At 54.0% G+C, this 22,576-nt stretch overlaps 1 protein-coding gene across 4 annotated transcripts; it reads right to left on the reverse strand.

The window, feature by feature from the left end:
- Nucleotides 1-5,043: 5,043 nt before the first annotated feature.
- HAP1 (huntingtin associated protein 1) lies at nt 5,044-14,026 on the reverse strand. Of its 4 annotated transcripts, none has more exons than XM_032498080.1 (14): nt 13,532-14,026; nt 12,444-12,523; nt 11,943-12,059; nt 11,628-11,821; nt 11,311-11,413; nt 11,160-11,226; nt 9,731-9,861; nt 9,264-9,338; nt 8,825-8,953; nt 8,596-8,687; nt 8,251-8,289; nt 7,139-7,512; nt 6,545-6,746; nt 5,044-5,878 (listed from the first exon to the last, which is right to left on the reverse strand). In XM_032498080.1, the coding sequence occupies exons 1-14, from the start codon at nt 14,007-14,009 to the stop codon at nt 5,545-5,547; spliced, it is 2,415 nt and encodes an 804-aa protein (XP_032353971.1). In that variant the 5' UTR covers nt 14,010-14,026; the 3' UTR covers nt 5,044-5,544. The 4 variants fall into 4 exon arrangements, with proteins under 4 accessions (XP_032353971.1, XP_032353970.1, XP_032353972.1 ...); XM_032498079.1 differs by having other exon boundaries at nt 8,825-8,959; XM_032498082.1 differs by having other exon boundaries at nt 5,691-5,878; nt 6,545-6,763; nt 8,825-8,959.
- Between the last annotated feature and the right edge of the window lie 8,550 nt (nt 14,027-22,576).

The following is a 22,576-nucleotide window of genomic DNA, read 5'->3' on the forward strand; positions in this document are numbered from 1 at the left end:
AGAGGTCCCCAGCAAGACTGAGTCCTAGTTACCCACAACAGTAACCTGCTCAATGATATCATTTATTGGCTTCCTTCCCTTCCCTGTCTCACTTCCTTAGGCTGTTACTCATGTGTCATGGGATCACCACCCAAATAAATGTACTTGCACTCAAATCCTGATCTCCAAGTCTGCGTCTGGGGGAACTCATCTTAAGCCAGTTTGTCCCAGAAGGGGGTGTAGGAAGCAAGACCTTCATGATAGGATGCTGAGATTTGATACCTCACCAGCCAGATCCCATTGCTGTGATAAGTGGGATGCTGATAACCCCCAAAGCATCACAGTCACCTGTTTATCCTCTCATCTTACATAACAAATCCATTCTAGCATGCCTACTTCTCTGAGCCTTTTGACTCCATCCTCAATACCCCACGGAGGCAAGTCAGGCATCTTCAATTGCTGTAAACCATTGTTTTGTCCAAGCTTCAAGGAGGCATTCTCAGCGAGGCATTAGACTCCAGGTGTCTGTGTCAGGAAATTAAATCCTGAGTCATAGGAGAGAACCCTCCTCTCCCATATCAATAAAATCTCCTCTATCCAAACATTATACCATTCCCCAGATCACTCTCCCAGGTCTACCAGCGTCAAAATCCACTCCTCTATGTGCTGTCCTGGTTCCTGCTGGTACATATTTTCCATGTTATTTAGGTCCTGCAGCATTTTGGGGTGAATAATCCTCTTCTATTTGGGACAGTACTTCACCACATACTAAGACTTGACCTTAGATTTTGGTTTAGAAACCCTTAAGGGAGGCAGAGGAAATGCTCTCCTCTGGCAAAGTAGGATTCCATTCCAGAGAGATTCCTAGAGATGCGGGAGTTCAAGATTCTTAAGGGCACCTCCTCAATGTCCCACCCAAACTGTCATGGTCCCCTTCATTTCATTCTAGGACTTCAGCAGAGGAGACCTGCCAGGGTTCTAGTTTTCCTCCTTTGTTACTCTGCACTCTCACAGTCAGAGCTCGGGCTTGATTTTCAGCACAATCTCCCCTTTGCTGCAGTGGAGGCCATTTGACTTCTGTACCGTATCCTGAGTTAATGGTTGGGCGACCCAAGGCTGACATTTTCTTCCTTCAGAGATTCTCTGACGATTAGCAATAGCCAACCAATTCCACAGTCATAATCATCATTGCTCTTATCTCTCAAATGCTGAAGCAATTGCATAAGCCATTGCGCCCTCCTCCACCTGTATCCCATCTGATAAGAATCTTGGTAATTGTGATGCTACAGACCCCACAGGGCTGGAAATGTCTGTTGGACAAGAATGCCCACGTGAAGTTTCTGGCAAGTCTCAATAAGAGAATTGCAGTGCAGACCTCTAGGGCTGGCAAACTTTTCTTTGTCGTCGTGTGTGTGTGTGTGTGTGTGTGTGTGTGTGTGTCTGTGTGTGTGTCTGTGTGTGTGTGTGTGTGGCTTTTTTTTCAAACCACTCTTTGGCAAACTTTTTCTTAAAGGACCAGATAGAAAATATTTTAAGCTTTGCAGGCCAAGAGGCAAAATAAAGACTATTGCATAAGTACTCATATAACCTCTTAAACTAACCATGTGAAACATAAAAACCATTCTTAGCTTGTCGGCCTTACAGAAACAGGTGATGGGCCAGATTTGACCCATGGGTCAGAGTTTGCTGATTCCTGTTCTAGGGCAAGTTCATGCCATCTGCATAAGAGCATTATTTACTGTTTAAAAAGCCACTTTTTAAAAGTGAATAGCTTTTTAAAAGGGAATAGCTCAATGGTAGAGTGCACACTTAGCATGCAGGAGATCATGGGTCCCATCCCCAGTACCTCCATTAAATTAAAAAATAATAATAAATAAATAAATAAAGCCTAATTACCCCTCCCCCCAAAATTTAATTAATTAATTAATTAATTAATTAAATAAAAAGCCACTTCTAGGGGGTGGGGGTATAGCTCAGTGGTAGAGTGCGTGCTTAGCATGCACAAGGTCCTGAATTCAATCCCCAGTACCTCCATTTAAAAAAAAAAAAAAAAACCACTCTTGGCAAGCTACAGGGCCCTAGAAGGAATGAGCACTTGACCACTAGACATGAAGTCACTATGCAACCAGAGTTGCCCATCACGAGCTGGGTATTTTCAGACCCACCACACTCATAGTCATAAGGTTGGTGGGCCAAGCAGTGATTCACTTTAGGATGAAGTGGTACATTGGAGATGGGGCCCGAGGAGGGCCGGGGACACAAACAAGTTACTCAGTCACACACACCCCCAGGTCGGCTACGTCTGCTGCACCAGCCTTTTCCCTCCGCTCATCCCTATGGCCTCACACACAGGAGGGAAAATCTCAGGTCTCGTTCACCAATGGGAAGGCTTGATATTCCGGGAAAAAACTGAAAATGAACTGCTGCTGAACTCCCGCCCACTCTGGGAGACAGCAGTAAGGGGTCATAAGGGGTCATCCTTCCAGCGGGGGGAGTGTCACATAGTAGACCTGGTCCCCACTTGGCATGGAGGGAGGAGTGGTTTGGGGGAAGAACATACAGAGACCTCGGGCAGCCACATGTGGATCACCTGATTAGTCAGGGGATGTGTGGGAGCAAGATTAGAAAATCTGAGACAAAGACTTCCAGGGAAGAGACAAGTAGATGGGTCCATGGAGGGCGGCACAGAGCATCTGGATCCTTGTGTCTGACATCAGTGCCCACCCGAGAGCATCCACCTGAACAACCAGGTGGACAGGATGGCTCATCCAATGGAGGTCAGCTCGACAGTATCCGGCCACTCCATATTTGCACTGTGGGCCCATGAATACAGTGACACTGGTGGCATGGGCCCGACAGCCAATCCAGCTGCTTCCTCTGCTGAGCATCTGACCTGCCAGAGGCAGAAATCAATTCTGAGCCCTGGCTATGGGACCAGGCTGTGAGGGGACCCACAAGCCACTTGTTGGTGCGTTGATTACACCAGAGACCTTTCACCCTCGGAGGGGCATTGAACCATCCTGCGGGGGACTGGTTCATGTTCTAAGTCTTCCTTTCTGCCTGCAGGGCCTCCACCAGCACTACAGGACCACAGGGTGTCTAAGGACTTACAGTGTGTGGCTTGCCATCACAGGACCCGTAAATCAGGACCTCAGACAAGGGGCCTGCTCGATAGTAAAGGAGGTGCAGCAACGAGCAGGTGACCATGGGATCCACTTGCTCTCCCAGAGTCCACGTCACCAGAGAACAGAGGCCTGAGAGAATGTTGGACTTAAATGCTCAGCTAAGGCACTGACTTGGGATGCACCCCGAAAGCTGGGATGCGGCATGTACTTTGAACCAGAGGTTCATATAGGGTGCTATATCCCCGACAGCCAGAACATAGGGGTCCGGGAACCCAGGGGCAGAGTGGAAGTGACCCTCATCACCGTCCTTGCCAGGGGCCCACCTCAGGAATTTGTTTCCTGTCCCCACAATTTTAGACACTTCTGGACTAGAAATCCTGGTTCCTGGGGGAAATGCTTCCACCAGAGAATATAGTGAAGATTCTCCTAAAGTTACAGGGCTGCCTGGTCATTTTTGGCTCTTTATGCCATTAGACCAGTTGGCAAGGAAAGTTCAATTACTAACAGGGCTTACTGACCCTGATTAGCAAAGGGTCTAGGATCACTGCCTCATAACGGGGGCAGGAAGGAGTACTTAGGGTCTGGAACTCAGGGGAATTCGCTGGGGCGCCTCTGAGAGCCTCCTGCCTGGTGATATTGATGGTTTGACCAGGGCCTGATGACCAAGGGCTCAGACCTCTCAGGAATGAAGATCTGGGTCACTTCACCAGGAAAGCAACCCGGACCAGCTGATGTGCTGGCCAAGGAAGAGGGGACTATAGGATGAGTGGTAGAGGAAGGAACTGAGACATGTCTAAGGATTCAGGACCAGTTGCAGCAGTGGGGACCACAGCTTATACCATTCGCCCTCCAGATACAATTTTTCTTTCTAAGATATTGTGACCAGCTACCATCTTAAAGAAGCAATGTCAGGCCAGGGCACTCCACATGGGGCTTGAGTGCATCGGAGTGGCACAAGGGGTGGACTGTAGCCAACACCCAATGACCTGCCCGCATCCTGGGTGCTCATCATTCCAGCACATGCTGATCATGGTCCACGACAAGCAGTTACTCTCTGCGGGGGGGGTGGGGGGGGTGGGGGTGCCTCTTCCTCAGCCCATGCAGGGGGAGGTGAGAGCACCAGAGAGTTAATGCCCACAGGAGCCGCCCTCAACCAATGATGAGAGTTGGAGGATGCAGGCCCCAGCTTCCTCACCCCCTGGGTGGGATAACTGAAATGGGTTCTGTATCAGTGTGTCTCCAACTTTAATATGCATGTGCGTTACCTGGGGACCTTGTTAACATGCAGATTCTGATGATACAGGTGTGGGGTGCAACCTGTCCCAGATATCTGATAAACTGCAGATGTTAGTGATGCTGGGCCACAGACCACACTTTGCAACGGGCTCCACTCCCTCCCAGAGCTTCCCAGTAGGACTGAGCCTCCATCACCTAAGCTTCCTTCTCTGCTCAATCCCCCACTCCCCCCAAGGGTGCTTCCTGGGATCATCTTCCAAATAAACCACTTGTTTTCACATGCTGTTCCAGGTCTGCGTCCAGGGGACCTCTACCTAAGACAGTGATGACTCTCATTCTTGTTTTACCCTTTGCAGCCAGGCACTGGGTCTGGAGCAGAAAGGATCAGGAGCAGAAAGGATCAAGCATGGGCTCTGGAGGCCGGAAGGCTTGGGTTCAAATCCCAGCTCCACCACCAGTGGTGAGGCCCTCAGGAGGCTCACTTCACCTGTCTGGGCATCGTTTCATCACCTGACAACTGTTTATCAGCTCACTCACCATCCCTCAGGGGTTGCTGATATGATTACGTGTTTGCTCAAAGCCCTCGGCACATCACTCAATACGGGAGCCCATCCTCTCTCCACACCTTTGCCCCCACAGAGTGCACACACGCACACACGAGCGCACGCACACGCACACATTCCCTGAGAAAGAGGCTGGGCCAGGTCGTGCACAGGTCCTTTATTTTCTGCACTGGCACATACACAGGCTGACAAGCAACAGAAGCGTGAGAAGCGCTGTGGATAGCAGGGCAGATATCGACGGGGCTCCGGAGCCCCTGACTCCAGCTGTTTATAAGCAAAGGGTGGGAAAGGGCCAAACATCTAGAAGGAGGAAACAAAGGACACTGAGGGGAGGACCTGAGGGGAGTGACAGGGCCTTGGGAGGGAGCCTGGACACTCGCAGGCCACAGGCAAGGAGGTGGGGAAAGAAGGCCCACGGCCAGGCAGAGGGTCTCCTCACCTACACAGAGAAACCTCTGATTAGAAACAGTAATTAGGGACTGAGGAGAAAGGGCCAAGAATTGAGGGAGAGGAACCGGTTCCTAAAAGTCAACAAGTACTAGGGAGCCACCTTTAATTTGGGGGTCAAGGGGTGAGGGGCGCGTGGTTAGCAGGGTACCCAGAACAACTTCCTACACCCAGGCCAGAGCCCTGGCCCCAGCTCAGAGCTGGGTCTGGTAGCTGGTGGGCCTCCCCCTGGGCTTCTTATGCCCCCTGGGCCACCACGTGATCCAGGCCCAGCAGCCACAGCTTTTGCACCAGCTACAGAACGAGGGTCGGGGTTCCTTCCGCCTGTCCCAGAAAAGGCTCGAGGCCTGGGCCCTCAAGTTGCGGCCCAGGTTCATCAGGACAGAGGGTGGGCTGGTGACAGACGGGGGGTCCCGTTTCAGAGCATGGGAAGGAGGCTCTGGGGAGGGGGAGACTTGGCCAGGCAGCGGAAGGAGGGGCCTCAGGCTTTCTGTGGGGCCTCTGCAGGCTGCTGGGAAACAGCAAAGCCTGGAAGAGAAGGGGGTAGATGTGAACTGGGGGCTTGAGAACCATAGGCCTGGCCTGGGCAGCAGGCGGGGGCTGGGCCTGGTCAGCTCTATCAGAGAGAGACAGCCACCACTGGTAGTTATGCAGGTTGCCTGCTGCCCAGCCACAGGGGTCACGGTTCAGTTTACAACCTACATACCCTTACATGGCGACCCTGATGAGGCCACCCAGCCATGACCAAAGGACTGTCAGAGTCAGGGCAGGCCAGATACAATCATGAGGCTGCCAAGAGGTTATAAACTTCACAACTGACCCAGCAGGCCAGGCAGACACCAGGACAGGGTTAGAGGGGAGGGCTGGGTCAGGAAGGTCACTGCGGCACAGTGGTGAGGAAAACAGGTTCAGTGGCCTTGAACAAACTACTTTGTTTCTGAACCTCAGTTTCCTCACCAAATGGGGACAGTACCTACCTATAAGGTTGTGAGGATTAAAGGAGATAATTCGCATCACTAAGTCATCTTTGATATCTCTGTGAGCTCCTTGAAGGCAGGGCTCACACGGCTTAGCACACAGCCTGCGCTCAGCGAATGCTGCTCCCCAAGCTTTGGGGTTTCCAGCTGGGGAGAGGAGACCCTAACCCACCCCACCACCACCCTGCAGGAGACCCTAGCCCACCTTCAGACTCACCCAGGGGACTGGTCCGACTGTGGCTGGTGGAGGCCTTCGTCCCAATGGCCTGGGTGGCCCCAGAAGGCCCCTCTTCCTCCCAGGCCCTGGGAGGGTGGTTGGCCCTGTCCTCCTCCAGCCTCCGTAAGTCCTGGGTCGGCACCCTGGGCTGCTGCTCCACGATCCCGCCCCCCATGTTTGTTTTGGCCTGCTGCTGCCACTGCTGCAGGGTTGGGGAGCCTTGGGGATGGGGGAGGCAGGGGTAGGGGATAAGGGAAGGGGGTGGGCAGAGACAGGAAGCTGAGGTGCGGTGGGGCCAGCAGTCCCAGCCCTGACCCCCAGCCCAGCCCCCAGGAGGAAAGGGGGTGGAGGTCTGGAATCCTATGCAAATTCCACATAAATAAGCACGGGGTGGGGGGGCCCACAGTTCCCACTGAGGGGGACCTGAGGTGCCTATGTAAGTGATATGCAAAGTCCATGCAAATCAGCACGCTGAGAGGGGCCAGGCTGGGGTAAGTGAGCACTTGGGGGGCTCACCTACCCTCACCTGTCATCGGCTCGATGATCTGCAGCTTGTCCGGCTGGCCCGAGGGAGGCCCCCACGGGAGCACTCACCTTTCTGGACCATCTTCTGCTTCAGCTGCCGCCTGTAATGGGCGTCCTGCCAGCTGGCCAGTTGCTGGAGGACATACTTCATGTCCAGGTGCGAGGAGCCCAAGCCGCTGGCCTCCAGAGCTGAGGTCACCACACTCATTCGTGCTGCCTCATCCAGCTCGGGCTCCACCTCCTCCCAGGCCTCAGCCTCCTCGGACACCAGCTCTGCCTCTTCTGTGCCACCCTCCTTGGCTGGCACCGTCTCCTGTGTGGCCCCCAGCTCCTCCTTGGGCACCAAATCCTCCGCAGGCACGAAATCCTCTGCTGGCATCAAACCTTCCTCGGCCTCGAACCCCTGTCCCCGCTCTTGCTCCTGACTGTGGCGCAGCTCGTATCTGGGCAGGGAGACAGGAAAGTCTTTCCCTACCCTCACCGAGGCCAGAGCCCCCATCTTCACTTTTCCGGGACATCTCCAGCCACTGGGGCTGAGGAGCTCTCCTGCCCTCCTGCAAGTCGGCACAGTGATTACTCCCAGTCGTCCCAGCCAAGGGGGAAGGCAGCTGGGTACCAGCCTCAAGGCTTCAAACACCCAGCCCGTGAACCTGGTAGAGAGAACGGTCACCAACACTGCCTAGGCCCCGCCTTCCCCCAGTCCCCCACCCCGCCACACGGAACAGACCGACAGGAATAACGTCCCCTCTGTCCACATCCTTCATTATTTAACCTTCACAAGCCATCCCACAGCTAGTGGCCATAGGAACAAATCCATTTCAGCAGGGCTCAGACAGGTCAAGTAGCTTGCACAAGGACACACAGCCAGTAAAGGGATCAAGCTGGGACTCAGTCCCAGCTGTTCCCAGCTTCTAGGCCAGTGCCCATTAGCCTCTCAGCCCCTGGCCAGGTGAAGGCAAGGCTTCGGTCCCGACTTGGAGAAGCCTCCAGGCAGACGGCCACCTACGCGGCAAGAGGTAAAGGCAAGAGAGGCACCTCCTTCCCAGAACAACTCAGCCCAGCCACCCCAGAGAGCAGGGCCTTCCTTCTCTAGGGTTTTAGGGTCGCAGAACCAGCTGAAGGTGGTTATCTGGCCACTGAAAGGTGAGGGCAGGTGAAGGGGGAGCCCCTGGCTGGCTTACCCCGGGTCTGACGTCCCCTCTGGAGTCACCTCATAATTCCTTCAACAGAGAAAAGGGCTTTCACTGTCAACAGAAGCTGAAAGTGCAAAGTCCCTGGGGCCTTGTCATGCAGGAAAACCCCGGGTAGAAATGATGGACCCAGACTGTGTGCACAGAGGAAAGACGTTGAGTGGAAGAGGCGGGGGGACCAACTAGGTGGGTGGAGGAGGCAGGAGGAGGGGCACCACGGGGGAAGGGAGGTCAGAGCCTGAGGGCAAACCCTTCCCACCACCAGAAAGGCTGCTGCCCACCAGGCAGGCCAGAATGAGTGCAGGACCGGCAAGGGTCTGGGGGCCGGGAGCACACCTTTCCATAAAAAACACAGGGTCTGAGATAATTCTCCTTAGAGATGTCCTGAGCTCCTCAGCCAGGGTCTCCTGGAAATCAGGAAGCACCTCCTGAGGTGGAGACGGGGGGGACGTTACCAGAGGATCCCTGCAGAACCCCCCACCCTGCGTACATCTAGGCACAGGAGGGGACTGCGGGTAGACACAGGGTGCACAGAGGTGAAAGGCAGGCAGCCAGGGGGCCTCACCAGAGGTACAGTGTATGCGTAGCGGGTAACGGAGCCAGCGGGTGCCCGGGCTTGCTGGCGGGGGGTCTTCGCCTCCTCCCGGGTCTCAATCAGCAAGCCCCCGCACTCCGTGTACTTCTCCCGCAGGTCCTGCAGCTGGGAACCCCCACAGGTTCTGCCGGGACCCAGGCATACCCAGCCCAGACGCAAGACCCACATAATGACATGCAGGGAGACCCTGGGCAGGACCCTGGCCTCCACCCTACTCAGACTCCAACTGAACAGCCACCTGCCAGACCCTGTGCCAGAGACGGAGGGGATGGAAAGGACAAACCCAGGTCCCACTGCAAGGAGCTTGTCCTCTCGGGAGAGTCAGGCAGCTGCCCAAGGACCCTGGCACCCCCCTGCTTGGGGCCGAGGGCTCTAAAGAGCCAGGCCAGGAGCCCAGGGGGTGCCTCACCTGGTCCTGGAGCTGCATCTGGATTTCTTTCTCCGAAGCCAGCTGCTGCTGCAACTTCTCTGTCTCAGCCCCATACTGGAAAGACCCAAGACCGGTGAACCCCCACCCCAGACTTCCCCATTCCCACGCACCCCCTGCTTCTGGCAAGTCTTGTCAGGCATATCAGAGAGTCTTTGGTAGCCCTTTAAATAAGAAGTCACATGGAATGAGGTCAAAGAAGGTGGGGGAGTCATGTGGCCTGGTTCCTGGAACACTCTGTGACTCTGGACATCAGTCCCCAACTTGGGATGAGGTGGCAGGATTAGGGGCTCTCTGAGGTCTCCTCCAACTCTGACCCTGACACAGAGAGAGGGCCTTGGGCCTCTGAGCCGAGAGCTCCATGGGGTGGGGGGGAGGGAGGTGGGGGCGGGGTCCCCAGGGGCCATGGGGCGGTGACAAGAGGGAGCCCCGCCCACACCCCTACGCACCGACTGGCAGCGCTGCTGCAGCTTCATGACCTGGGTCCGCAGCTGGGCCATCTCCTTCTGCTGCTCCTCATAGTTCTCCATCCTGAGCGCCAGCACCTCTGACAGCTCAGCCATCTGCTGGCTGGCCTCCGCTGGGGAGCAATGGGGAGGGGTCAGCCCTGGCTCCCCAGGCCCTCAGGCTCCCAGACGCCTCTGTCTGCCTGCACCCCTCAGCTCCCGCTGAGTACCCGAGGTTCCACAAGGCCTAGCATCCCTCACTTGGGTCTTCTTTTCAATAAATGTTTATTGCCTGACAGAGCCGGGTGCTAGGTGAGCAGTCGGCAAGACCTGACCCCAGCCCACACTGAGCTCAAGACTCATGCAGAGACTGAGGGAGAAAGAAATCACAATCGTGCACATTACGGGCTGGGATGCAGTGCACGTAAAGGGTGCACCGGGCGGTCATAGCTGCAGCAGCCAGACCAGCCTCCGCGGGGCAATTGGGGCTCTCAAGGCAGAAGGGAAGACAGGAGGGGTGTGGAGAGGCCCAGAGGCATCACAGGACAGCACGGAGGGGCTGGGGCAGTGGGCAGGGCCCAGACCACTACGGCTGGGGTAGGGAGACGGAGGCAGATCCTTCTGGCAAATGGGAAGTTATCTGGGGGTTTTAGGCAGAGAAGTGACACTGTTAGATTTGGTTTTAGAAGACTCTTTTGGTCTGTGTGCAGAAGGGCCTGGAAGGGGAAGAGTGGGGGTGGGGAGACCAGCGAAGAGGCAGCTGGGGTGGGGAAGACGGAAGAGAATTGAGCCTTTCCTAGGCTTTCCCCCCATTCCTAGGAGGTAGAAGTGACAGAATAGGGGAACTGGCGCCTACTCCAGGGGCCTGGGACCAGGGAGGGGTGGGGGTAAGGGGATTCAGGGAAGCCAGGGGGAAGGCAGGCCAGGCTGGGGGTTCAGCTGTTGCCACCTAGAGTCTGCATCTCCCCAGCTAGGCCCGGGCATCTCAGGGACCAACACTGTGCCTCGCCCATCTTTATAAACGCACAGTGCCGCACAGCCACTGCCTAATGCATGACTCTGAACTGCCCGAGTCCCAGTGCCTGGGACTGCCTGGTCTCTAGCAGCTCATGGCTCCCTCCCTTCCTCGCTTCTAGTTCCCTCCTTGCCCCTCCCCCAAAACAAAAGAAGACAAGCTTAGAGGAGCCCCATAGCTTCTGTACAGCTCACTACAGTTTGCACAAAGCCATAACCCCTGGAGAGGTCAGCAGCACCAAGATCATTCACCCCCCTTCTACAGATGAAGGTTCAGAGAGATCAAGGAAATTGGCCAAGCTCACACAGCTGGGAAGTGCCAGAGCTGTGACTTGAACGCAAGTCTCCAGGAGTGTCCTGGGTCCTTCACTCTGCTCCTTGCGACAGCCCCCTCCCCCCAGGGCACAAGTTCACGTACAAAACTGCTCCACACAATCCAGGATGAGCATCTGCTCCTCTTCCTCAAGGTCGTCGAGCTGAGAGGCCTGGAGGGAGGGAAAGAGGAAGGGGCAGGGGAGTCAACACCCCCTGTCCTGCACACGGGGCGCGGCCCTCCTTCCCATCCGCACCTCCTCTCTCAGCTGTTCATTCTCCTCCTCCAGCAGCCTCAGCTGCTCCTGCAGCGCTTCCAGCTGTGGGCAGCAGTGCAACTCCCGCTCCGGCAGGGCAGTCCTAGGGGAGGGAGCAATGGCAGTCACAGTTCAGAGGCTTAGGGACCCAGTTCCCAGCCCACCCAGGGTTTTCCCCTACCCCCGGGCTGAGTGTGATGGTTTCAATTAGCCCCAGCAACCCTGCTGGTAAGTACACCGCGTTCCACTTTGCAAACACAGAAACAGAGGCTCCGAGAAGGGAAGGGGCCGCCCAGGTGCAAAGGCAGGACACTTACGGCTCGGGGGCTTCGTAGGGATGGTCAGGCTGCTGCTCCTCCTCTTCCTCTTCTTCCTCGTAGTCCTCCCCTTCCTCCTCTTCCTCTACTTCTTCCTCTTCTTCATCTTCATCCTCCTCCTCCTCCTCATCAGAGTCTGAGTAAAGCTGAAGGAGGTCATCCCGCAGGCTCACCTGGTGTCTGAGATGTGAAATCTGGCAAGGGGAAGAGGAGCCCTGGGTCTTGGTGCCGGCAGGGGCAGGCACGGGTCCTGGCACAAGCGGGACAGAGGCAGGCTTGAGATACACCCATCCCCGATCCTTCCCGCCCAGTTACCTCCTCCCTGGCCGAGCCCAGCATGGCTTCCAGCTTGCTGTTCTCCTCCATCAGAACACTGTTCTGTTGTACCAGGGACTGGCCAACGTGAGCTGCCATGTTGAGGTGTCGCTCTCTCTGCAGAGGGACCCCCACCCATGGGGAATACATTCCCGGTTTCTGGGCTCTCCGAGACAGGTGGGAGAAGCAAGGGGCTGGAGGGAAGCTAGGCCACTAGAGGAACCCTCCCATCCCCTAGTTCTCTAGGGTACTAGACAAGAGCCTGCCATGAACCCTGCCTGACTCAGTTTTCCCCTATGGAAAAAGAGCAGATCGGACCAGATGGCTCTAAGAGCTCTTCCAGCCTGGACATCCCACATCTACCTGCCTTCCATAAGCAGTACCCTCAGCTTAGCCCCAGAGATGTAGCCAAGGAGGAAGACTCCTACCCCTGCGGGACAGAATTCGAACGGGGACCTGGCTGAGGCTGGGACTGGCCCGGATAGGGAAGGCAGCACACACCTCCTCTAGCAAACTTAACATCACTTTGACATCCTCTTGGGTGATTTTCTTGACTGGCGGTGGTGCGACAGGACACAGCGCTGTGAGAGAAAAGTGGGCAGCAGGGTCAGGCAAAATGGGGCATACACTAACCCACACCCTACTGTTTCCTGCCCTCAACAGCAAAGGTCAGCCACAAGGGAGAAGATGACTGAGCTCCCTCTCTGCCCCCAATACCCTCTCCATATCCTCAGAGTATTCAGCACTCTCTTCCCTGCTACCAGGGCCAACTGAACTTTTTTTTCCCCTCTAAGATGGTGTGGATAAGGTAAGGAGATCACAGTGCTACACATTCAGGTGGAACCCAGCTCTCAGACGCCTGGGTCCCTGGAACCTCGGAAGACGGAGGTGGCTAGCGGAAGTACAGCACCGACTGACTCATCACCCCTTCCCCAGAGGGCAGCCTTGGCCGGCTCATCGGAGCCTCATGGATCATAAAAACAAACGCAGCCACCCACCCTGCACCTGTTGCGTACGGAAAGGAGAGGAGAAGACTTCCCCAGCACTGGAGTAGGAGGCACCTGAGCATCTAGACCCAAGCCAGAGATCTCCAGAGACCCAGGAGAGGGTCAGAGGGAAGAGGAGAGGCAGCATCTGCCTGAGAGTCCGCCCACCCCCAGGATTGAGGGGAAAGCGCGGTCTTAACCCCGGCATTCAGAAGATTGGCAAAACCTCCCCCTTCTGCCCACCCCCGCCCCGGTTGCTTGCGCACCAGGCTAGCGCAGGCTCAGAGCGCACCCGGCAGCGCCCTCCCGCAGCCCCCCGCCCCTCTCCTGGCACTGCGGTAGCCTCGGGAGGGGGGCACTGAGACTGCGCAGATCTGCCGCAGCAACAGGCGCGAAGACGGGGGCGGGGGAGCGCGCGGTCCCCGGGACCCTACGCACTGAAATCAGGGAACGAACAGAAGGGGAGGAGGTTATGGGGACGCGATGACAGGACAGACACCGCAGACTGTGACAGTGGACAGGGCTCCTGGACCCGACGGGCTCCCCTCCTCCCTGGAGCTGCCCTAGTCCCATCCGCTCCAGGAGCCCGGGGACTTAGTTTACCTTCCTTAAGCTCCCGAAGAAGGGCGATGCGCTCGGGGCCAGACACCGCAGGCCGCCGGCCGAGGTAGTCAGCCGGCGTCTTCCAAATGCCCGCCGCCTTTCCAGTCCCCAAGCCAGTGGCGCGGGGATCAAAGGGCCCCTGGCATTTGAAGCGGGTCCGCTGCGCTTCCGAGTTGTCGGGCACAGACTGAGCATTTCTCTGGACCGCCGAGAATGCGGACGCGCCCTGGGCTCCTGCCTCCGATCGAGCCTCAGAGGCTGAGCGAGCTCCCACCTGGGGTCCCGAGACGGATGTGGATCCAGATCCAGCTCCCTGTCCAGCCGCAGGTGCCTGCGCAGAAGTGGGTTCAGAGTCGGCAGAGGGCTCTGGAGTGGGGTTGGCTGCGGGGGGAGGAACCGGGGTAACTGCTGCGGGATCCCCGGGTCCCGGCCTGTCCCCGTCCCCGGGGCAGCCCTGCCCCGACTCTTTCGGGCGCATTTTGAGTCCGCAGTCGCCTGCCGCAGCCCGGCCTTTATAACCTGTGCCTGGATGCGCGCCCGCCGGGCCGTACCACGAGCGGGAGGGGGCGGCCGTGGAGCAACTGGTGGTGCCCGGGAGAGGGGGTCGCGCAGGGGGCTAGCTAATGGGGTCGGAACAGAGCGCAAAAGGAAGCAAAGAGCAAGGAGAAGAAGCGAGTAGACGTTCCAGCTGGTTCCGCGGGTTTGGACTCCTAGTGCTGCGCTTCTCTCCCCCTCTCCACCTCCGGAGAATGGTTTTGCCCAAAGTCGCCGCTTCTCGGGGATTCGGGCGCAGAAACTCCGAGGTCCCTAACTGGGGGCCACCCCCTTGCTCCGCTCTAGCCCGGAGCTTTCTGGCTGCCTTTCCCGGATCTGGCTTGTGAGTTGGGGCCGTATTGTGTCTTTCCCCGTTAACCGGGAGGTAAATCCAAACTCCCGCACTGTCTCCCTACACTGCCCAGTCTGGCGCGTCACACACTGATCCTCGTGCTCACACCCCCAGTTCTCGAGCCTCTCAACAGCCCCCTTTCTTATTTCTTAGTTGGTCGTAATTGCCTTTCCTCGTGCTTTACCTCTGCCCTCGCTCACTTTGCCTACCTCCTTCCACGCTGGCAAACACCTGTTCTACCGGGAGACCCCGCTTAAGTGTCTCCGCGTTAGGACTCCTCCGACCCCGTCCTCACAGGCCCCAGGGCATCCTTTATGCGATGGCTGCAGTGGTCAGACTGTGACTCTCTCCAGGACCAGACCTGCGCCACTTCAGCGCAAGAAGCGTGTCCTTCAGGGCGCAGCAAGGGACGGGACACATACGAGAGCTGAATGAAAGAACTGTGGGGCAGCAAAAGAGTCCAGTGGATATTTCTGTGCCTTTGGACCAGAGGACCCTACAGGCCAAAAAGAGATGGTTGCGGCACTGATTCTTTTAAAGCCTTAGGATCATTCTTGGTGCCCCGTTTCCTTGTTTTCAATATGGTCAATTAACAAATCCTACTTAATTTGCCTGCTAAATGTTTCTCAAATGTGCCATCTCCTCTTCATCCCCTCTGTTGTTGAGGCCTCATTCTCTCTTCTAGATTATTGTGATTCTATCCCCCATTCAACCCCATCCACAAGAATCCATCTCTAGCCCATCCTGTCACTCATATTCCTATACTAGCTGAGGAATTCAGGAGCCCCTTCCCTAAGCCACCGCACCAAGACAGAGCCCAGGACAGAGGCTATGCCCAAGTTCTGCACCTGGAACAGAGGCTGTTAGTGCTCACAACGTGCTTTGGACACCAAGTGTCCATGACACAGTCTGGAACAAGAGATACAACCCAGGAAGAGGGCTCAGAGCACCCGTCCACCACCACCAGCTCTCCAGTGGAAAAGCATTGTGACTAGAGTATTTCCTTCTGTCTGGGTCCATTCATTCATGTGACAAACATTTCTTGAGCCCCTACTATTATACTAGGTACAGTGCTAGGCTCTCAGGCTAGGGCAGGGATCAAGAGAAACTAGATCACTTCTCTCCTGGAGTTTAGAGTCTAGAAGGGGAAGGCAGATAAACAAGAAAACAAGTAAGGTAATGACAGAGTGTGGGGAGCCCTCTGAAAGAAACAAACAAGGAGCTCTGATGGCGAAAAAATGGAAAGTACCTATGTGACAGGGTGGTCTGGGTAGGTAGGGGAGGAGAAATCATTCGTTGCACAGGATTTTGCATCTCAGCCTACACCCCCACCTCACACAGCCCACTCATGCCCTCCCCCCTCAGATGACAGCCTCTCTCCTCAGGTGCCTGTGTTTCTCACTCCTGATTGGTAAGTCAACCCTGGTGCCGATTCACCTCCCCTTCCCCAAATCCAGCAGCCCCACAGGGATTCATCTGCCAGTTCATCAAAGCAGCAGCCCTGGCCCCTCATTATGTTGTTTCTGAAACAGTGACTCAAAATGCACCGGGGGTGGTGAGTGGGTATAACTTAATGGCAGAGCGCATGCTTAGCATGCAGGAGGTCCTGAGTTCAATCCCCAGTACCTCCGTTTAAAAAAAAAAAAATGCACTCCCCTTACTGGGAAGTAAAAAGTGGTTCCCCTGAGGAACTCAGGCCCCTCCCAACCCTCGCCCCCCTAGCCCCTGCTCCCTCTTCCTCTCCTCTCTTCTCAACCAGATTCCAGGGCACTTCTGCCAAGTTTTTAAAGGTCACTCAGGCCAGAGGCTTTGGATAAGAAGATGGAACATCTAAGATCCACAGCCGCCTCCTCTGCTTTTCACCTGCTGCATCTTTGATGGTTATAATCTTAGGAACCTTAATATTTGTTGGCTTCATCTCTTCTTTCATCTCAGCTCTTCTCATCCCCCTAAATTAACTTCTACTCCTTATTCGCTCAACAAACATTTATTAAGTAGCTTGTGCCAGGCATTGTGACAGGCGTTGGGGACATAGCAGTGAAACAAAGCAGACAAAGATCTTTGCCCATGCAGGGCCCACAGGCAATGGGGAGCTACCAAAAATAAACAAAGAAGTCCATCACATAGTATATTCGATGTGACAAAGGCTGGGGAGAAAAAGCAAGCAGAAGGGCCTGGGGGGTGGGCTGTCGGTTGCAAGTTTAAATATTAGGGTGATCAGGAAATATCTCACTGAAGAGTCACTTAAGTCCAGAGCAGAGGGATGGAGGGAGCCAGGGAGAATATTCACTGACTGAAAAGCAGCAACAGCAAATGCAAAGACTAAAGGAAGAGGTCACAGCGGCTACAATGGCATGAGCGAAGGGGGTTGTAGGTGATGGAGGCAGAAAAGTAACAGCAGAGCCCGATGGGCCGGACCTTATTTGAATCAGGGGAGGGCTTACAACAGAGGAATGATGAGCTCTGACTTAAGTTTTAACAGGAAGGCTCTGGCTGTTCGGCTGGGACTAGGCAGACAGTAGGGGGTGTCTTAGCCCCGTTCCGATTGCTGTAACAAAATACCATAGACTGGGTGGCTTAGGAACAACAGAAATTTATTTCTCGGAGTTCCGTAGGTTGGAAGTCCAAGATTAAGGTGTCTGCTGAGAGTTCCTATTCCTGGTTCACAGAGAGCCCTCTTATCTTCTCACCGAGTCCTCACGTGATGGAAGGAGTGAGGGAGGTCTCTGGGGTCTCTTATAAGGTCGCAATTCTCATTCATGAGGGTTCCAACCTCCTGACATTACCACCTCCCACAAGCTCCTCCTCCTAATCCTATCACACTGGGGGTATGTTTTGACATACGAATCGTAGAGGGAGGGAGGGGACAAAATAGTCTGTGATAACCCTATCACTCTTCTAAAAAATTAACAGTTTTATTGAGATAAAATTCACATACTATAAAATTCACCGCTTTAAAAGTGTCCAGTCAGTGGTTTTAGTATATTCACAGAGCTGTGCAACCATCATGCCTATCTAATTTCAGAACATTTTCATCACCCCAGAATGAAACCCCATACCCATTAGTAGTCATTCTCCCTTCCCCTCTCCCCCAGGCTCCTGGAAACCACTAATCTACCTCTGTCTCTATGGATTGCCTATTCTGGACACTTCACATAAATAGAATCATCATACATGGCCTTTGTGTCTGGCTTCTTTCACGTAGCATAATTTTTTCAAGGTTTACAGCAAAACTCAGCAGAAAGTGGAGGTCCCTATATATCCTTTGCCTTCACACATGCATAGCTTCCCCCATTATCATCTCCCCTCAGAGTGGTACCCTAATCTTTCAGAGGTGGATACTGACCTTTGTATATAAAATGATGTCTGAGATTTGCTTCAAAATAACACTGAAACAGGGAGGAGGGTATAGCTCAGTGGCAGAGTGCATGCTTAGCATGCACGAGGTCCTGGGTTCAATCGCCAGTACCTCCATGAAAAAAATAGTAACACTGGAAGGGGAAGCAGTTGGGGGCAGAGATGAAACAATGTTGGCCACAAGTTGGTGACTGTCATTGTAGGGGATCGTAATACTGTTCTCTCTCACTCAGGTATTTTTTAAGTTCTCCAATATAAAATCTTACCTTTAACATCGTAACGCACAGACACATATTAGCCCCCTGAGAATTCCCTATCCTCTACAAAAAGGGCCAAAAATCAGTTGTCAGCATCTCTCCTGCTTTGTTGCCCCAAATATTCCAATCTTACGTACTTTTACTGTCAGGGTGGCCACCAACTTTTGGGCAGCACATTCAAGCTCTTCTTATTTGGGGCTCCCATCTCACCCACCTGCACTCTTGCCATCCCCTAACATCCCTTCCACTCCAGCCACACGGGACTTCTACCCATTCTTGGGACCAGTCATACTTTCATTCATTCATTTGACAGGTCTTTACTGAACCCTTTCTAAGGGCCTGGTACTGTTCTAGGTACTGAGGATACAGCGATGAACAAGACAAGCTCCTCCTCTCAGGAACTTCTGCTCTAGTGAAAGCAGACAAGGTAACACCACCTATAATGTCACATGGTGACACCACCTAGGATATCCTGCGGTGATACATTGTGGGAGAGAAAGAGAGCCAAGTAAGAGAAGGACGAACAGATGCTACTGTTTCAGAAAGGGCGCAGCTCCGTCGAGTGGCTGCCCCAGCACTCTCTCCAGCCACCAGCTTCCTGGACAGTCTCACTGTCTTGGACATCTCTTCATCTCCAACACCAAGCACAGAACAGAACATACAGTAGGGGCCCATTCAATTTTTGATGAATAGATGTTTGCTGAATTGAATTATCCCTGCCTTTGAGAATGCAGCCCTGAGGCCCCTGGGAAGTTTCAGGTGAAGAAGGAGGAAGTGAAACGGAGAAGACAGAGATGAAGGGGACCCTGCAGGCTCCCAGGTGACTGCATCTTCTACGGTCCCAGCAGAGGTGCTGGCAACTCTCGCTGCAGCCACCAGAGGGCAGTGCCAGTCCACCTACCACCACCATCCCACCCCACCCCCACTCCCCCAGCTCCCTTGCCTGCAGGGTCGCTAGCCTCTACAAAAGAAGCAGTGGATGGTGACTCCATTTTACAGATGGAGAAACCAGAGCTAAGACCTCCGATCCCTCCGCAGCAAGCATTTTGACCTTGCTGATTGGTGTCTGACACTGCCCAGGACTGTCCAGGAGACCCAGGGTGGGTCTCTGACCCCAAAGGCTCCAGAGAGGGCTGATGTGTCCAGGCAGGGCGAGAGCCCAGGGCTCTAGACTCCCAGAACAGTGCTCCCCACGCCCCACCACAGGTGAGCCCCACCACAGGTGAGCCCCACCGGGAAATCTCGCAGACAGTGCCTGTTGGGAGAGAGAAAATTCAAGGACTGGAGCCACAGAACCTCAGTGGGGGACGCCCAGCACAGTCATGTCCTCCCAGTTCTCACTTATAGCCCCTCAGCCAAGTCCCCACTCACTTCCTGCAGGGATCAGAGTTGGAGGTCTAAGTGGGATACAGAGCAGGCAGGTCATAGGGCCAGCCCTGACCGTGGGAAGCAGCTGGGAGGAGGGTGAGGGGAAACAGCACCCACTGTGGAGGGGCAAGGCAATCAGCCAGGTCCAGACTGCAGGGCAGGCAATGCTGGCCAGCCTGGGAGGATGTTCTTCCACCCTCAGGCCCCTCTGAGCCCCCTCCAGGCTCAAGTAGAAGACAGAGGAGCCCTTCACTGCCTGACTTGTCTCCAGAGTCAGCAGCTCCCTCTGATCCTTGGGTCTGTGTCCAGGCTCTGAGCACTTCCCAGGGAATTTGTGGGGTTGGAGATCAGGGAGGGAGGGAGATCCCGACTAGGTCCATACTTTGGGGTGTTATTTCATTTTATAGGTGAGAAACGGGCCCAGAGAGGTCAAGTGACTTATCCAAGGACACACAGCCAAGAAGTTATCAGGGAGATAAGATCACAAAGGTCTGCCTTACCAAGAGTCCACACAAGAAGCTATATTCAATACCTTGTAATGGCCTATAATGAAAAAGAATACAAAAAGGAATATATATATGTATAACTGAATCACTATGCTGTACACCAGAAATTAACACAACATTGTAAATTAGCTATACTTCAGTTAAAAAATAAAATAAAATAAAATAAAAATTTTTTAAAGAGTCCATGTGCTGTCCACCGCCCCTCATTGCCTCTCAGATCAGGGAGGGGGTTAGCGGAGCTGTGCCACCCCTTTCCCTGGGGCTGGCTGTGTTCACTGACTTCCTTCCACATAACAGTAGTTACAGGCCCACTGCTAGATCTTATTTAACGAATTAAGAAAGACACTTGTCTATTACTATATCACACACTGTTAAATACTTGGATCAGTTTATATTATATATAAGTTCCCTTTACAGTCTTATGTTTTTATCTTAGGTATTTAAACACATGGTTCTCAGAAGGAGGCCATGAGGTTCACCAGATGGCCAAGGTGGCACAAAATGGCTAAGAGAAATGGATTGAAGCATTTTTGGTGACGTGACCCAATGACTGACGTTGGCTCAAAGAGACTCAGCCAACTGAGGGTGGTAACAAAACAGGAACAGCGGGCAAGTGATCATCACTGAAACTGAGTGATGGGGACATGGAAATTCTTTGTCCTGATCTCTCTACTTTTCTGAATGCTTGAAATATTCTTTGAGATGTTTTCAAATGTTTGTAATATTCAATTCAGTTCCAACACAATTCAGTTCTGTTTCAAATAAAGTCCTATTTCTTAAATGTAGATCAACAAACAAGGTTTTAAATCACCCGTAACCTGGTGGTTACTCAGAGAAACCACTAGACTATGCCAGCACATACTTTTATTTTGTGTGTGTGTCGGTCTTTCCACGTTGATAACTGGGTCTCTATTCTCATTTCAGTACTGCCCAGTGAGAATGTAAATGAGTGAAGAAATAAACAATGCCCTTGCACACCCTGACCTGGCTGGGAACCCCCACAGAAGGGTGGCTCTGTCCCAGAGACACTTCCCTCCAGCAGAAAATACACTTGTTCATTTCCTCTTCCCTCTTTTTTTAAACAAATTTTTTAATTAAGAAAAAAATGTTAAGGGAGATACTGGGGATTGAACCCAGGACCTTGTGCATGCTAAGCATGTGCTCTACCACTGAGCTATACCCTCCCCCTCACATCCCCCTTTTAGCAGCAGAGGTGACACCCTTCAGGAAATCAGAACTCCAGACAGCCCCAACGATGCCCACCCTCTCTGAGCCCTACCACTCAGCCCCAGGGGAGGAGATGCCACTGGGTATGAGTGGGAAGCTGTCCAGGCTGAGTGTCCTTGCTGACAGCCTCAGCTCTCTGCAGCCTGCACACTCCTGTACTCCAACAGCTTGGAATTCTGGGCTCAACACCCCATAAGCCCTCTCAGGAACAGACCCACCCCATTGGCAGGTGTTGACCCCCACTGCCTGTGAAGAGGGGATGCCTGCCTGCCAGAAACCACAGGTGAAGGAGAGACAGACATTGCCTTACAGACGCTATACCTGCTCTTCCTTCTTCAAACCTCAGTTTGGGCGCCACCTCCTCTAAGAAGCCTTCCCTGATGTAACCTGGCCAGATCTGGGCCCCTGCTCCTCTCTGTGCTTCCCTCTCTCAACACACTGGTGCAGAGCCAAGAACAGCCACTGTGCCCCATTGCTGATACCTCTGAGCCCATCCCGGCCTACAGCAAGGGGGAGATGCTTTGTACCTTGACATAAGCCAGAAATAATGAGGTTGTCCTGAAACTGGGTCTGGTCTTCAAAATAATAAGGCTTGAGCTTTTCCCATAAACCTGGACCCCCTAACAAAACAAGTGTATTCCTGAAGCTAAGTCATGCCCTTTGTGAATGTGCTATGTGAAATACCAGCCACGTGCCGCCGGAGACAGGGCCGTGCTGAGGTTTCCCTTAAATCCCTGTTGTGTTTCCTATTTGGAGAGCAGGTCTTCCCTGCACTCTCACAAGTAGGCTCTCCGTTCCTTTCTTCTAAGCTTGGGTCTCGAGTCTTCCTTCAACACAGGCCGTGAACACTGATTTCCCCGCCGGGGGACCCCACCAGACTCGCCAGCTCACAGCAGGCATTGCTGGTCCCCATCTCTGAGTCCCAGCGCCTGGCCTAGGCTGGCACCACCCAGTCAACCCTTGATAGGTGATTTAGCCAACGAGGAGATTCCGTCAGTGGACAGGTCTGATACACACCGACCCCAGGCTATTCCTCAAGGCCCAGCTCTCCCCAGAACCCTCCCAACCTTGGGAGGAGGGTGGGCAGAGTGCCTCGGAATTGAGTTAGGTGTCCTGGATTCATATCCCAGCCCTGGTGCTCACACAGCTGTGTCGCCTTTGAACGTTTCCTAACCTCTCTGAGTCTCAGGGGCCTCACCTTGTATAATTTACCTTCATTTAAAGACACACCTCACAGGGCTGTGGTGATTAACAGAGATTATTCAATAAAACACTTAGCACCTGAGGGCTCAAAACTGCTGTCGTTAATGTTACTTAAAACAACTGAGTTACAGGAAGGTCACTGAAACTTCTTCGGCCTCAAAAGTAAAATGAGAGGCAATTACCTCCAACCTCAAAGTCGTTTTTTCTCAAACTCCCCACCCAGTTTCCTACGTCCCTGTCT

This window comes from Camelus ferus, chromosome 16 (genome assembly GCF_009834535.1).
Source record: "Camelus ferus isolate YT-003-E chromosome 16, BCGSAC_Cfer_1.0, whole genome shotgun sequence".
Taxonomy (NCBI): domain Eukaryota; kingdom Metazoa; phylum Chordata; class Mammalia; order Artiodactyla; family Camelidae; genus Camelus; species Camelus ferus.

Bases quoted from the DNA above. Each gene is read 5' to 3' on its own strand.
- HAP1 (XM_032498079.1), bottom strand. From the start codon at position 14,009: ATGCGCCCGAAAGAGTCGGGGCAGGGCTGCCCCGGGGACGGGGACAGG. The intron at 11,822-11,942 runs GTAACTGGGCGG...TCCCCTTGCCAG, and splicing joins TGGGCTCGGCCAGGGAGGAG to ATTTCACATCTCAGACACCA. The intron at 8,290-8,595 runs GTGTGCTCCCGG...TCTCTGTTGAAG, and splicing joins CCTGTGTTTTTTATGGAAAG to GAATTATGAGGTGACTCCAG.